Source organism: Haemaphysalis longicornis, unplaced genomic scaffold (genome assembly GCF_048455015.1).
Source record: "Haemaphysalis longicornis isolate Haplotype H1 unplaced genomic scaffold, Haemaphysalis longicornis Haplotype H1 scaffold_9, whole genome shotgun sequence".
Lineage (NCBI taxonomy): Eukaryota > Metazoa > Arthropoda > Arachnida > Ixodida > Ixodidae > Haemaphysalis > Haemaphysalis longicornis.
This window is the reverse complement of record NW_027526460.1, coordinates 121526286-121540301: the sequence shown is the minus strand read 5'-3', so window position 1 is coordinate 121540301 and position 14016 is coordinate 121526286. Positions and strand designations below refer to the sequence as shown.

Here is a 14016-nt window from a genome sequence, read left to right as displayed (position 1 = left end):
TTGTAGCACCTCCCTTCGCTGCAGTATTTTTCTTGTGAAATGCGGGTGTTGCCACTGGGTTTGTCCAGCCTTGAAAAGTGCTGGACCCGTCTCATAGAGCGACCTGAAGAAGTTCTTGCCGCACATATGCCTTTGGAGCATTTCTGGAAAACCTTTTTTCCTCCCGGAAAACAGAAGCTGTGAATTTATTTCAAACTTATACCTATGCCCACGATTTTGTGCTCAGCTCAGTGTTCACGGCTGTGCAAAACAGCTTGAAGTGTCAAGTAACTTTAGAGGGTTCTGTTGATGCACCACTGGTACACCATTACTACAACAGTGTAAGCAGTGCAGTTACACCAGTGATACGCTGCAGACACCAGGGGATGCCTTTGTAATACACATGCAGTCATAGTCATACAATTGTGAAAGGAAATGGCAGGGTAACTACCCCGAGCTTAATGGCACAGGGTAAATTCTATACTTCCCATGCATTTTTGGCTATTTTAAGGTACATTTTTCTCAGCATCTAACAAAGATATCTACATAATATATATATATATATCATTTTATTTCAAATTTTGTGCTCTTTTAACTGTAATAGAATTAGGAACATCCATCGAAAATTCAGTTTTTGATGGGTTTTTTTGTCCGTAAGTACCTAAATTTCGGCATTATTTTAGTAATAAATGTCGTGTAACAAACGAAAAAAAAAAAAGTTACATGCCTACTTTCAATTTTAGTACAGTAGGTGTGACAAGTTATGGAGATGACAGGGAAAAAAAATCGGCTCGTTGTCCTGGAAGATATGGGAAATAATGGTACCTATGTAATAACAAACACCGTTTTGAGATCATTGAGTTTAAAGTAAAAAAAGAGGTAAGAAACTATACTTTTTTGCCAAAAACACCACTGGATCTATTTGTTTAAAAAGCACCAGCTTCATAATCACCGTCGAAGTCTTTTTTTTTTTTTTGCTTTTCAGCCTGTCGTCGGTCCTTCCTTGCCTATTTTGTGCACCATCGTACCCCTCTGTTCGCGAAGTATTTTCGCTTGTGGTCAACCTCTTTCAGCCACTTGATGGTGGTGTTGCGCCCAGGTTTTGATCTGAATGACTTCAAACTGCTGGCTTGTGCAATGCTACAGCATCCAATGTTGCAATCTTGAGAGTGTAAAGCCCAACAATGACATTTTTTGGCGCGCGGCTCCAAAGCACAAGTGTGGAAAAAACGTGAACAGCGTCTTCGGATTGCCTTCGCTGAAAAATAAGCTATGCAATGGTTGCCAAACAATTTCTTAGTACAGCTGGTAAGAGACTAGCATTTCGATATGGAGCTGCGCGTTTCTTGACGGAAAAAATTACAATAAACACGGAACACATTTTAAAATGGGACGTGATCACTGACGACTTGCTTGTGGAAAAACTGTTTTTGAGTCAGCAATACAACCTTCTAAGATAAGTGGGATTGTGGAAAATGTGCATAAGGAGGTGAACTTCCTTAATTGCAAAGAAAAAAAAAAGTCACCCTTTTTTTTGAATTTCGCCTTACCCTGTGCTCTTAAGCTTGAAAGTTGTAGTTGCTGTTGGCATGTGGTATCTAAGAACAAAGCAGCTGACACTGATGAGTGAATGCCCGTTGTATTTTTGTTTTATTTTACGACGATCTACTTTCTTTTGTTTCGGACCAATGAAGTTTCTGTCTGACAAACCCTCTATAATCCTCCTTGAACTTTGTTCCAAGTGCGGCTTCACATCCTAGTATGGGTAGTTTCATGCTGTGCATTAGGATGCATCCTGAATTAAACTTTAAGCTCCTACAAGTATGTTACGACACCTTTTTAATAACTTCAGCTTGACGCGCATTTCTAGTGAGAGGCCAGTAGCAGCTCATTTGCATTACTTCATGCTTTCATGCAAAGCAAGATAACCTTCCTGGTCATTTTATGCATGTGCTTAGACTCGACAGTCTCTGCATGGAATCTTTTTTAATGTCTTCTTTCTTGCCAGTTGCACAGTTACAAGTTCAAAGCCTGGTGTTCGTTCTTGCTCTTCCTTTCCTCTCATTCACCTTGCTGTTTGCTCCTCTCTAGTTATCCTGAATAGCTTGTGTGATGGTGAACTTGTAGGCTAGTGTCCCTGTCCAGCTTAATCCATTTATTTTTTCGTTTTACCCTGCTATCACTTTGTTATAACTTTTTTGTAACCCTCTATAGTGAATGGCCTGGAATGAGCCTGACATGATAATTCCAGGCTCATTTTGTTATATAACAAAACATTGCAAATATAACAAAATAACAAGATATAAAAAAAAATGACATGCTTTCCTTTTGCAGACTTGGTGGTCCAGGCAAAGTCGGGCACAGGCAAAACGTGCGTCTTCTCGACGTTGGCGTTGCAAGCGGTCGACGTGTCCAAAAACGCCGTGCAGGTGAGTTGGCATCTGCTGCAAAATGAGCGCACATTTCTCGCGCTTTAAACTGCAATTTCTTTCCGCTTTGTGACGCTTGTCTGTGCACATTTCCCACCCTCACTTACGAGCGCAGAAACTTAAGGTCTTATGAAGCTCTTTGAAGTAAGCTTAGGTCGGCTCAAAAAGCTCTTGAAATTGAGTAAGGACAGGTGACGTTATGTTGGCTGGGACAGTTTTATTTTTTTATTGGAAGCTCGTTCAGCCTGGGTCTCATTTTGTAGCTTCGATGGAGAGCTATGTCCTCTTTTTTGTGGGCAGAAAAATTGAAACTCTGTTTAGTGATTGCAGAAAAGCAAGCAACACTGGCCGCACGAATTATCGAACTAGAGAGGGCGTGCGCAAAAGCCGTCGCTCGTGTTACTTCGCCTTCTTGCGGAAGGAAATACTTTGGGTAAATGAGAAGTCGCAAAGGATGAGGGGAAGGGGGGGGGGGGGGGACATACAGAACCATGACTAAAACAGCACAACGGACAGGACGAGAAAAGCTGACAAGGACGCGCGTGAGAAAAGCTGTCAAGGACGGGTGCTGCCTTGTCAGCTTGTCTCACAGTGTCCATTCTTATCAGCTTTCCTAGTTGTGTTCTTTGCGCTGTTTTAAGAGCGAAGCTTTTTGGCAAATCGTAATTTTTCGTCTCCACAGCTAAAAATACCAAGATATGGCCAAGCACACGCACGGGAACGCAGGCCCCGCGGTGACCGCCCAACAGTTAACAAAGCCAAAAAAATGCCTAGCGCTCGTGCATGTGTGGCTTGCAGTGAGTGCTCAGCGTCCCCTGTGCACGTTAATCGAGCCAAGCATACTCACTTAGGAAGATTGGTTAAGATTGCGGTGACCGCCCGGCAGTTTAAATAACCAAGAAAACACTGAGTGTTGGTGTGTGCGTGCCTTGCGGTGACTGTCCAGCGTCATTGGCGTACGTTCGCAAGAAAAGCCTACCGACTTGGGAGATTGGCCAAGAATGGCAAAAAAAAAATCCAGCGTTTGCCATAAACGTGGCAACGCTTGCTTGAAACGAGAAAAACACGTCATAGCGTATGCCTCTCCAAGGGGCTGTCCAATGATTATCACTTCCGAAAAAATCAAGGAACCTCTCACTTGTAGCAACAGTGATGGAGTATAGGTTGTTGCGGTAGCAGTGAAGAAGTGAATCGGGTGCAATCATGGACTTCAACTGTCGTGGTGGTCGTGAAGGTTGCGTGCAGCTTTGCTACCTTCAAGTCTTGCGCGTTAGTGTTAGCTTCTTTCATTTTTAATCATGGATTCTTACTGACTCACCCAGCTTTGCACTCCTGTTCAACGTACAGAACATACAAAGCTGCTTGAAGCAGTTAGCTTGTTTCAGGGCACTTTTAGGCATCCACTCTCAGGGGCAAGGGTTGCGTTCCTGCGTATCGAAACAGTTTATTGTGGAGTGCACCACTGCGCAAGCGATGGAAATATAGCAAGGGTTGGGAGCTTGATAAGTTACATTGTTATGTGGACTGCCAGAGGTGTTACGGTGCGTGTTTGCTGCCCTCGTGTCGCGGCAAGTGTGAACACAGACCTAATCTCGCTCCCAGGTGTTGATCCTGGCACCGACGCGGGAGATTGCGGTCCAGTCATGCGACACCGTGTGCTGCATTGGGTGCGACGTCCTGGGCCTGAAGGCGTACGCCTTTATTGGGGGCGTGCCGATCAGCGAGGACCTTCGCAAGCTGTCTCGGTGTCATGTGGCTGCTGGCACCCTGGGTGAGTGAGTGGGAGACGGAGAGAGTTCCGAGATGGGTGCAAGCCAGGCACTTCCAGTGCAATGCGGAACGCTAATTAAGCGGGGACACTGGTCTTAAAATAACTTCTTTTAATTTTCGAGTAGACTCTGTGAAACTTGTCAGTCTTGCTGCTTTTTTCCCACTGATATCAAATACGCCGTTATTTTTTCAAGCATGTTGTTTCACAAAACCGAAACCGAAACTGGTTTGAATTCTAATCTTGCACACTGTCCAGTCACGGAGCACCTTGTATTGACGTCACTGCCTTAATTTCTTCTTTCAGTCTTCGTAAAATAAACATCACCTTATCGACCGGATAAATGATGAAAAGTGTGTTTATCTGAACCAGTCTATGCAGTACAAGCGAAAACAGAAGCTTGACAAACTCACTTCAGCATCCCTTTAAGAGACCTGTGATCGTCCTGCAGTTCTTGTATTCAGCAGTTGTGCCTGGATGATTGGCATTATCCGTGACGATCCAGGAAAGGTCCTTGAAGGGGCTAGTGAGACAATATACAAGTTTGCTGAGTTTGAAAGAACAAGCTTTCGGTAACCTGCCCTGCTCAGTTCCAGCTACGAAAACATTTTTTCAAACAACAAGAAATGAAAGGAATTTCAGAAAACTTTCAAGTTTCATGCCTGAGGGATGTAATAAGGGCAAGAGTGCCGTAGTTTGTACCAGCACTAAAAACAAAGTTATTAACTGCGCCAGTGTTTTTATTGTTTGTTCACATTCAAGTGGTACGCCCAGACGTAAGTAGATGCCCCACACAATTGCCCTGTAATATTTCTCGCTGGTGGCTTTGTTTGGTGTCCACCAATAGCACAAGCAAGATTCTGCGTAACAAAACTTGTCGCTGAGCGAGTTGGTACATAACGTATTTGCACGATTCTAACGCGCCCCCGATCGTACGCACAGTGGAATTCAACACCCGGAAACCACAAAAACTATTTGGCACCGATTCTGCCGCGCACACGAAATAATGACATACCTAATTAGACACCTCGAAATCGCACAGGACATTTAATTGAACCTAAAACTCTTCTGTGAAACCTTCTGCTTACAAATGTCGTCGCTTTGTTTTCGCCAACCGTGAATGCAAGGACTCTGGGATGCCTTGTGCACAGCACACAGCCCGGTTCCTCCCCCTTTCCGCCCAGACGATTACTTTGCATTTAAATGAAGCTTCCATCACCCATTGAACCACTTCCTTTCGGTTTCGAGTTTGCGGTTTCGCTTTTGATGTTTTGCATCCGATTGTAACGCTCAGGTATTTCTGAACGCCTATTTTCGTAAAAAAAAATGCGTGTTAGAATTGTGTAAATATGGTACTTGAATAGAGAAGAAAACGTGGCGCAAACTAGACGAGGACAAAGAAGAGAAGATACGACAGATACACACGCATCCTTATTCAAGATTCTGCGACATTATAAAGTGGCTGGGGAGAGTTGTCACCGCTTACTCTGTTTCCTATAATATCTCCATTATCTGTTTAAAGTTTTCAATATAAGTGGCATCGTTGTTACCTTGACGGTTGAGTGTTTTTAGTGAACCGAGCTTGTATTTTGTAGTCGTGGCTGCCTGGAACTCTCGTGTCACATTTTTCCCCTTGGCATGGCTTGCGATTGTGATAACAAAGGAGGGATAAGTGTGCCGTGGCACCTGGCGTAGGCAGTGAGGGGCTTCCTGTGACAGGTGTTGCTCCCTCCTCCATGTTCCTGTTGCAGGGCGCCTGCTGCAGCTGGTCAAGCAAGGGGAGCTGAGGCTGAACCATGCGGGCCTGGTGGTGCTGGATGAGGCGGACCAGCTGCTCGACGAGAGCTTCCAGGGGGACCTCAGGTGAAGGGTTATTGCGGAGAAGGAAAGATCTGCTCAGATATTTTTGATTTGGAGGCATGGGGTGGTTAGGGTAGTCAACAACATCAACAACAAGCGCTGAGTCGGGGGAAACCTGTATTTCTTTGGGAATTTTGGACAGCCTGGAAACGTTTCAGGGGCTTTTCGCATCTATTTGCTCAGATGTCCTCACTTTGAAAGTTGTTCAAGGCCCTCACCATAGTTGTTCAAGGCCCTCACCAGAGGCCCTCACCATACACACTAGTCCCTCAACATCACAAAAAAAAGGGCTTGTTGTGCATGTTAATGGCTGGTTTCTCACGGATTGCATGAAAAAAAGGTCTTTCTTTTGGTTCATGAATTTTACTTTCAAATTGCGCTTTCCTTTCGCTATATTACTCCAGCATTCGTGCATGCTTGCGATGTGCTTGATTTAGGCGTGTTATAGCTCCTTTGCACAGCTTCGGCGGTATGTGGGAAAGCCAACCCAACTGGGCGGTTTCTGTGGTGAAACTTGCAAACTACGTGCCTCGTTGCGGAGTCGTTTGTCTTTTCGTAAATTTCAGGTTTCGGAAAAATTATTTTTGAACTGCCTGGGGGTGGTTTAGGGGCACGAGAGAATATAAACACCAAAGAGTAGAACGTATGCCTCAAAATGAGAAAACAGCAAAAAAAAAAAAAAAAAAAAAAAAGAGAAAGAAACGCCCACTTGCACTTGGTGCAAGGCTTAAAGGAGCCATGAAGAGAAAACACAAGTTTGGTTCATTCAAAAGGTTGTCTCGTTAGAATCATACTGACACCACTTTTAACGTAAACTTCGCTCAAATAAGCTACATAATTAGGAAAAACGGGAATGGTCATGCGACCCACCAGCTCATTTCCCGCAACAGAACCTGTGATGCCACATGGGCTAAGCTCTGCGATTGGCGGAGGCTGGCAGAAGCAGACGCAAATTAGGTAGAGCTTACAAACTAGACGAACGAGCGATTTTGCGCTTAAATTTAGGGCACATTCTTTACAAAGCAATAGGAATGATGGGACAAACAGTGGAAGTTACGAAAGCACATGTAAACATAGAAGTACTGATGCGTTCTGCTGTTCGTACTGCGCACAGCATGCTTTGGTTTAGCTGCACAGCACTATGGGGCTTGGGGTTGTCTCAGACGACACTGGCCGATTGACGCAAGCAACGGTGTCTTACGTGACCCCATTTTTCGAGCGAGCACTGTTTCAGGGAACGAATATTTTCTCCCAGAACAAAAACAAGCCAGGTTTAAATGCGGGCAAAAACAAACCAAACGCTTGCCACGGTATGGTGGCGCCATCTAGGTTACGGAACGTAAAGAAACGCAGGAACAAACCAACACCGCTACAGGGTGGAGACAACCTTTGAACGGTCCCGTGCCGCCGCAATTGGGCCAACGGGCTCAACGCGTTATTCTTTTCGTTTCCCACGAAACCTAGCAACGCGAAACAGACAATATGATTCAAACTTCTTCAGTAAACCGCGTTGCGGCGATAATTTTAGCGCGGTTTTGACACAATGACTTGCTTCGGCGGCGAGCGAGCAACCGAACATGGCGGCGCCAGCGTTACGTGTCTCTACCCTGTACGGCGGATGCGTGAATGAAGGTACTCTAGGCTGCAGAGCGGTCGGTTCCCGTGATGTCACTTGGGACCACGAAAACGCACGATTGAGCGGGAAAATCAAAATTTTAACCTAAATTGTTTAATTTCTCAGTGAATAAAGCACCGTTTGTATCCGGACAAGCGCTGGGGGCACTATAAAACATGAAATCTTTCGAATAAAACCAACTTGCATTTTCTCTTCATGGCTCCTTTAAGAAACAGTGGAGCTGGAGGTCGACCAAGCTCCTTCCAGTTTTGCTAGGCTAAGCTAAGTTTTGTTAGGTTTTGTGATGTTCTTGCTAGGCTAGGCGTTGAAGAGTGAGGCCAAGTTAAGCCGGACTGTACGAGGCCGTTCCAGTCGGTTCCCCACACTGACAGCAATCTTAGGGGGGAAGAAGCTGGGTCGACCTCCATCTCTGCTGTTTCTCCAGCCTTGCACCAGTACTGCAAGCTGTTTTAATTTTCTTGCGTGTTAGTAGCCCAAGAAAGACCATCTCCATAATAACAGTATAATAGGGGGTGTGCATACATATATGACCCTTGTACTCACACTCGAGCAAGTACAAAAGCTGGCTTCACCGCTATAATACCGCCTCTGTGGTGGTGCACCCTTTACAGGTGACACAGTTTTTTCTTGGTATTTTTTTTTCGAACGCCGCTGGCTTGCTTATTAAACAGTTCTGCTGTTAGAAAGTGTAGGTTCACTACAAATACAAGCCAGGATTTTCAACGTGTTTGATGCCGTGCGAGATGAGGCAGTGATCATGCACACGGATAGAAACAACATATGTGTATGAGGCACTGAGAAGAAAGGAGGAGCCAGGCGTGAATGGCGCTGTATACAGAGAACTCAAAATATTTACTACTTTAATGCGACCCTTAACAACAAAGTAATCTTCTTGCCATCATACATATCGTCGTGCACAGATCATCATTTCAAGGATGAAGTTCTCACTTGTTGCACCATTGTCTATTTTGATTCGTTTCTACAACGAACAACGAATCAATGGAACCACATTCCCGCCTCCATAGCTGCCCATCACTGACTGCATTAACTTCAAGAATGGTGTCAACAAATTCATTTGTAATATTCACCACTCCTTTAATGCCCTGGGTGTTGAAAGTATGATAAATTAATGAACAAGTAAATTAAAAAAAAAAAAAAAGTCAGGGAAGCTTGCACTCATGCACAAGACTTGAATGGCGAAGCCGTTGTAAGTGAGCATTGCCGGACACATACCGTACTTACCCGATTCTAACGCGCACCTTTTTTTCGCAAAAATGGGCCGAAAAATCGCATGCGCGTTAGGATCGGATACGAAACCGAAACTGCCAAAACAGCTAAAATTTCGTTCCACCCATCGCCATCGCCATCTCAAGATGGCGCCAAAGCTTTTAGCAACAATTTTTCGGATCTAGGCGCCTAGGCTTTTCTTTCGGCGTTCACACAAATCGTCAAATTATTCCACTTGCGTGCTTGATAACAGCAATGGCAGCAGCGGCAACGAAGGTGCGCCGCTTCCGCGGCTTACAAGCGGCTCCCACGCGTTCACAACGAGCGGTTGGCTGAAGCGTATGCCTCTGGAGAAGCTCGTGGGATGGGCATGCGAGGCGTGGGCCACGATCCCATCGAACATGGTTGAACGTTCGTTCAGAAGTGTGGCATCGCGAACGCGCTTGACGGCACCAATGACGAGATGTTGCGGTCAGCGGAAGGCGACAAGGAGCTCTCTGAGAGCGACGAGGAGTGAGATGAGTGAGATTACTTCGGGGAATAAATCGCCCGTTTCTCTCGCATTCGTTTTTCTTGCTCACAAAGTTCCTTGCGTGTTACAAACGGAGGTGCACGTTTTTTCTGTTTTTTGCCTGGAAAGTCGGGTGCGCGTTAGAATCAAGGGCGCGTTACAATCGGGTAATTACGGTAGTTAAGTTTATGCCGAGCCTCTCAGAACACAGCCTCTTCTTCGGCAGTGTGAACTATGTGTCCACGGCTGGCCGATGTTGAGAACTGAACAGGCGCTTCTGCATGCGACGGCTCTCTGCGGTACTGAGCGCATGCACACGACGACATGAGGATGAACGAACGAGAGGCGTTGGCTACGACGCGTGTTTCTCATTCCGAGCAAGTGTTGCCACTAGGCAAACGCTGGAGTTTTTTTTTTTTTTTTTCTCCAGATGCTAGGCAGTTGTCACGAGGCATGCGCTCACGAGCGCTCTGCATTTTCTTGCCATTTGTTTTCCTGCAACGGTGAACTTACGGCCAGTAACAACAGCTCCGCTGTTCAAATTAGTGCCCTTCCGCTCAGTAAAGAAGGATAACTTGCGAAGTTGGACGCAGTTCACGGAATGCACGAAACAAAGATCCCGGGTCATCCCCACTAACGTGAAACCTGGGGAGAGGTGAAGCATGCAGTGTACAAGCGTATTCTTGGCACCTTGGCATTTTTTTTTGCACACGGAGATGAAACCGTTTGGGGGGTAGACGTATACAGCTTTGTTGTAAAAGTCTCGTGTCTGCGAAGCACAAAGCATTCTAGTGTGACACATTGGAAAACGAGTGTCCCGGTGTGTCCTTTTAGTATGCATTTTTGAATTCAGAGATGAAACGTTCTAGCGCGAGGCATTGGAAAACGTGTGTCTCAGCGTTTTAGTACTGTGACTACATGCAACGACGATTATGACAGGAGACCCCGACAGCCCAAGCCCCTGAGGGGCTTCGCCCCTAAAACATATTTGTTTGTAACTCGCAATTGAGCACGCTTCCTAGCCCATTAGCTGAATGAAACTGGGAAGGGTTCGAGCTTTATTCCAGTGGACAAACATGGAGCTGCTTATTTCCCTAAGGGACTGCGTTGTAAGCATCTTACTGTCTACGTAACACACCAACCCAATCCACTACTGAGGACACCAGACCGGTTGCATTGGGCCGGTCGCCGCCCATGTTTAAGCATCCCGCTAGCACAACAGATATGTCATCAGTGAGGGCATGAAACCGATAGCTGCGTGTGCACGTCCCCCCCTCCCTTCACTCTTAACCCGTGCACGGCAACCGGTGATGTGCGTGTGTGCTTACATGGAAAAGATACCATCAAAAATGTCTCTGTGAAAGCCCTTCAAGCTGAAAAATAGGTATTGGCTCACGTCGATGTTCCGAGCTGGCAAGTTGCTGTTCATTTGGGAGGGATTCGCCGCTGTTTTCGCGCCAATTCGCGCCTTGTATTCCGGCAGACGGTTTTTCAATTCTGGTTCTTCTTCCTTTGAGCAAAATGATGTGTCCATTCCATAGCGAGATAAAACCTGGAAGGATGGGGCTGTCGGTTTCCCTCCCGCGTCCTAGGCATTTAGTGTCTGTAGCACACCAACCGGAACCCAAACCAATCGACCATGGAGCACTTCGGACAGGGCGCGCTAAGTCATGAGTCTTCCACATTGAAATCTCCCGCCAGCACAACAGGTATGTCATCGGTAGCGGCTTAAAGCCCCTCTGAGCATGCACGCCCCCTCCTTCCACCCCCAACCCGTCCTCTTGTAAACAACCAGTGATGAGCTCAAGCTTAGGCGGGAAATGCACAGGTGAAAATGTCACTCAGAAAGCCTTCCAAGCTGAAGAATTATGGGCTCACGTTGGTGTTCCGAGTGGGCAAGTTGCTCTTCATCAGGGAGGGGTTCGCAGCTACTCGACGAGGTGGAATTTGAGGTGGTAACTGTGGCGTCTACATGGTCGGCTTAAGAAGCAGCTTTCCATTGTTCTTAGGCCCATTCACATTTCTGTTAATTCTTTGAAATCATCTGATAATGGCACAGCCGACTGCGCAAATTGTGAAAGAGGCACAGGTGGTGGCGAGGGGAATAACAGTTGTGGAAAAGGGGTCGGCGCTAGCGAGGAGGAGCGCCAGAGCGGCACCTAGTAAAGTGGCTTTACCGGAATGAAAACTGTGGGTCTTAGACATGTACTGCTCTGCAGTAAAAATTGGTCGCATATCTGCCCACTTCGCTACAAATGTCGTCGAAAGATGATAGCCTTGTGTCGTTGCTGCATTGTGAATGCTTCTCTTCTCTCCCAGGCCCACCTGTCACACTCTTCCTATTCCGTCTCCCTCCACCCACGATAAACACGATGGAGGTTTCCTCAATTCCATTCAGTATCCCCGCAATCCATTGCGTGTGCGCCATGTAATGAAACCTTTCATTACTGTGGGGCTTTTCGGAATGCGACCTTGATGCTTAAGCTCGGACACAAGTGCGTTTTGTATTTCTGGGTGGAAAAGTTGTTTTGAACGCATGTTCCTTCATTTGTTAGCGCAAACCTACAATGCACATTTCTTTTCCAATATGGGAACACTGCCTGGTATCACTTATGTTGTGACATTTTACCTCAAATATGTTTAATGCTCTTTTTTTGTGGAACAATGTGGACAGGCATGAAATGTGCTCCCAGATTTGATGGTGTGGGAAATTTTTGCCTCTATAAACTTCTAGTTTTATAACTCTTTTATCTTTTGGCCAGGTGGCTAAATCGAGGGATAGGCACGCAGACCAAAATTTTTGCATTTAAGTAGTCCAAGAGAGCCTGTCATATTTGACCCTTTGAGGGTCGAATTTTTTCGTCAAATGCGACCCCCAGGGTTGATTTTTTTTTATTGCTGATATAAATTCTTCGGATGAATCCATTTCGAGAAAGAAATATCGTAATTTTGTTAGGGTGACCATAAAGTGACAAAAAAATCGTTTGTGTTGTTACATAGATGTGGTTTATTTATGAGTAACACAAGAAAAATTCTAAATAAAAACGAGAGGGTAACAAGCCGTCACCTTTTGAGTGAATGAAAACCAGAGAGACATCAGTTTCGCGGGCGCAAAAAGCGAGAAGCGCCCGAAGGATGATACCAAAACCAGCCGCTGCGCATCCGCCCGCGGCGCGCGGCCGGATGCGCGGTGATAGATGGCACACCGCTCCTAAAAAAAAACAAAAAAAGGAGAAAAAAGCCTCATCAGTTTCGCAGACGCCCTTGGTCTGTGGCAGGCGCAAGAAGCGAGAGGCGCCCGGTGGGCGTAAGGGGCCTTAGGTGGGCGTAACCAGCGCACCCCCTCGTTACCAGTTGCGCAAGCGATAGCCGGCGCGCAGCTGAAGTAAATCATAAAAAAGATAAAAAGAAGAGCCATCGGCGCAAGAAAATAATTTGACGTATTTCCGCAGTGTGGCAGCACATGCCAAGCAAGAGAAGTTGGCGAAAAAGGCGCACTTTTTAAACATACAAGTGATGATGTACATATAGGTTATTGACCATTTTAAAGGTGTTTGCAGAGGACGTACATGTACGTTTGTGACACTCAAAGGGTTAATAAACTTGGCAGTGCTGCATTTGGCTGTGGATTGAGTGTCCCCTCATCTGACGGAACCTTATCCACCCCTGCCCAGGGAGCTGTGGTCGCGACTTCCGCCCAAGCGTCAGGTGGTGGCCACCAGTGCCACCTACTCACCAGAGGTGGCTCGTATCCTGGAGGAAGAGCTGCTGCACAAGCCTGCGATTGTGCGTCTCTGCGGGGAACAGCAGGAGAACAGGCCCACCCTGCTGGGTGAGACGACGACGGCCACGACTATTTGAAAGGGTCCATGCAGACAAAATACAAGTTTGTTTGTTTGGTTTGGAAGACTAGTCCTTGGTGGTTACTCACCCAGTTCCATTCCAGCCACAAAAGATGTTTTCTTGACCAAAACAAAGAAAAAGGCAGGAAGTATAGTGAAAAAATTTCAAATTTCGCCCTACACCGACATGATATGAGCAGGAGGGATGTAATATGGGCAGCACCACAAAGATATTGTGGTGTCTCAGCTGCACATTAAAATTGAACTGATATTACCAAACAGAACTAGAGGCCCCACTACAGTTGCCCAGTCATGTCTCCTGGCCAAAGTGGCGGGGGAGTTGCCACTGCTTCATACGTTTTCTCTAATATCTGCATTATTTGTTTGAAGTTTGCTGCGATACAATTGGTATCAATCGTTGTTATTGGGACAAATGAGCCAAACTTCTCTCTGCACGGCCCCTTTAAAAAATCCTGGGCCGTCTCCATTAACGTGAAACCTGAGGAGGGGCGAAGCATGCAGTGTGTGAGTGTATTCTTGGCGCCTTGGCGTTTTTTCCAGCGGAGTTGAAACTGTTGGGGGGGTAGAGGTGTACAGCTTTGCTGTAAAAGTCTCCTGTCATTGGAGCGCGAAGCTCTCTTGCACGAGTCACAAACGAGTGTTCTGGTGTTTATTTAGTACGCGTTACGTTCCAGCACGAGGTGTAATCGAGTGTCCCGGGGTTTTAGTACTGTGACTACATGAGACAAGGATTACGACGACGA

General features: G+C 46.2%; 1 protein-coding gene across 1 annotated transcript in view; it reads left to right on the top strand.

Moving 5' to 3' along the window:
- The window catches only part of LOC144152981 (uncharacterized), a 41682-nt gene that overhangs the window by 4746 nt on the left and 22920 nt on the right, over positions 1 to 14016 (top strand). Inside the window, exons 2-5 of the mRNA XM_077684594.1 lie at positions 2314 to 2408; positions 4011 to 4179; positions 5928 to 6039; positions 13085 to 13242. Coding sequence (XP_077540720.1) covers positions 2314 to 2408; positions 4011 to 4179; positions 5928 to 6039; positions 13085 to 13242 — 534 coding nt within the window. The remainder of the gene's footprint in view (positions 1 to 2313; positions 2409 to 4010; positions 4180 to 5927; positions 6040 to 13084; positions 13243 to 14016) is intronic.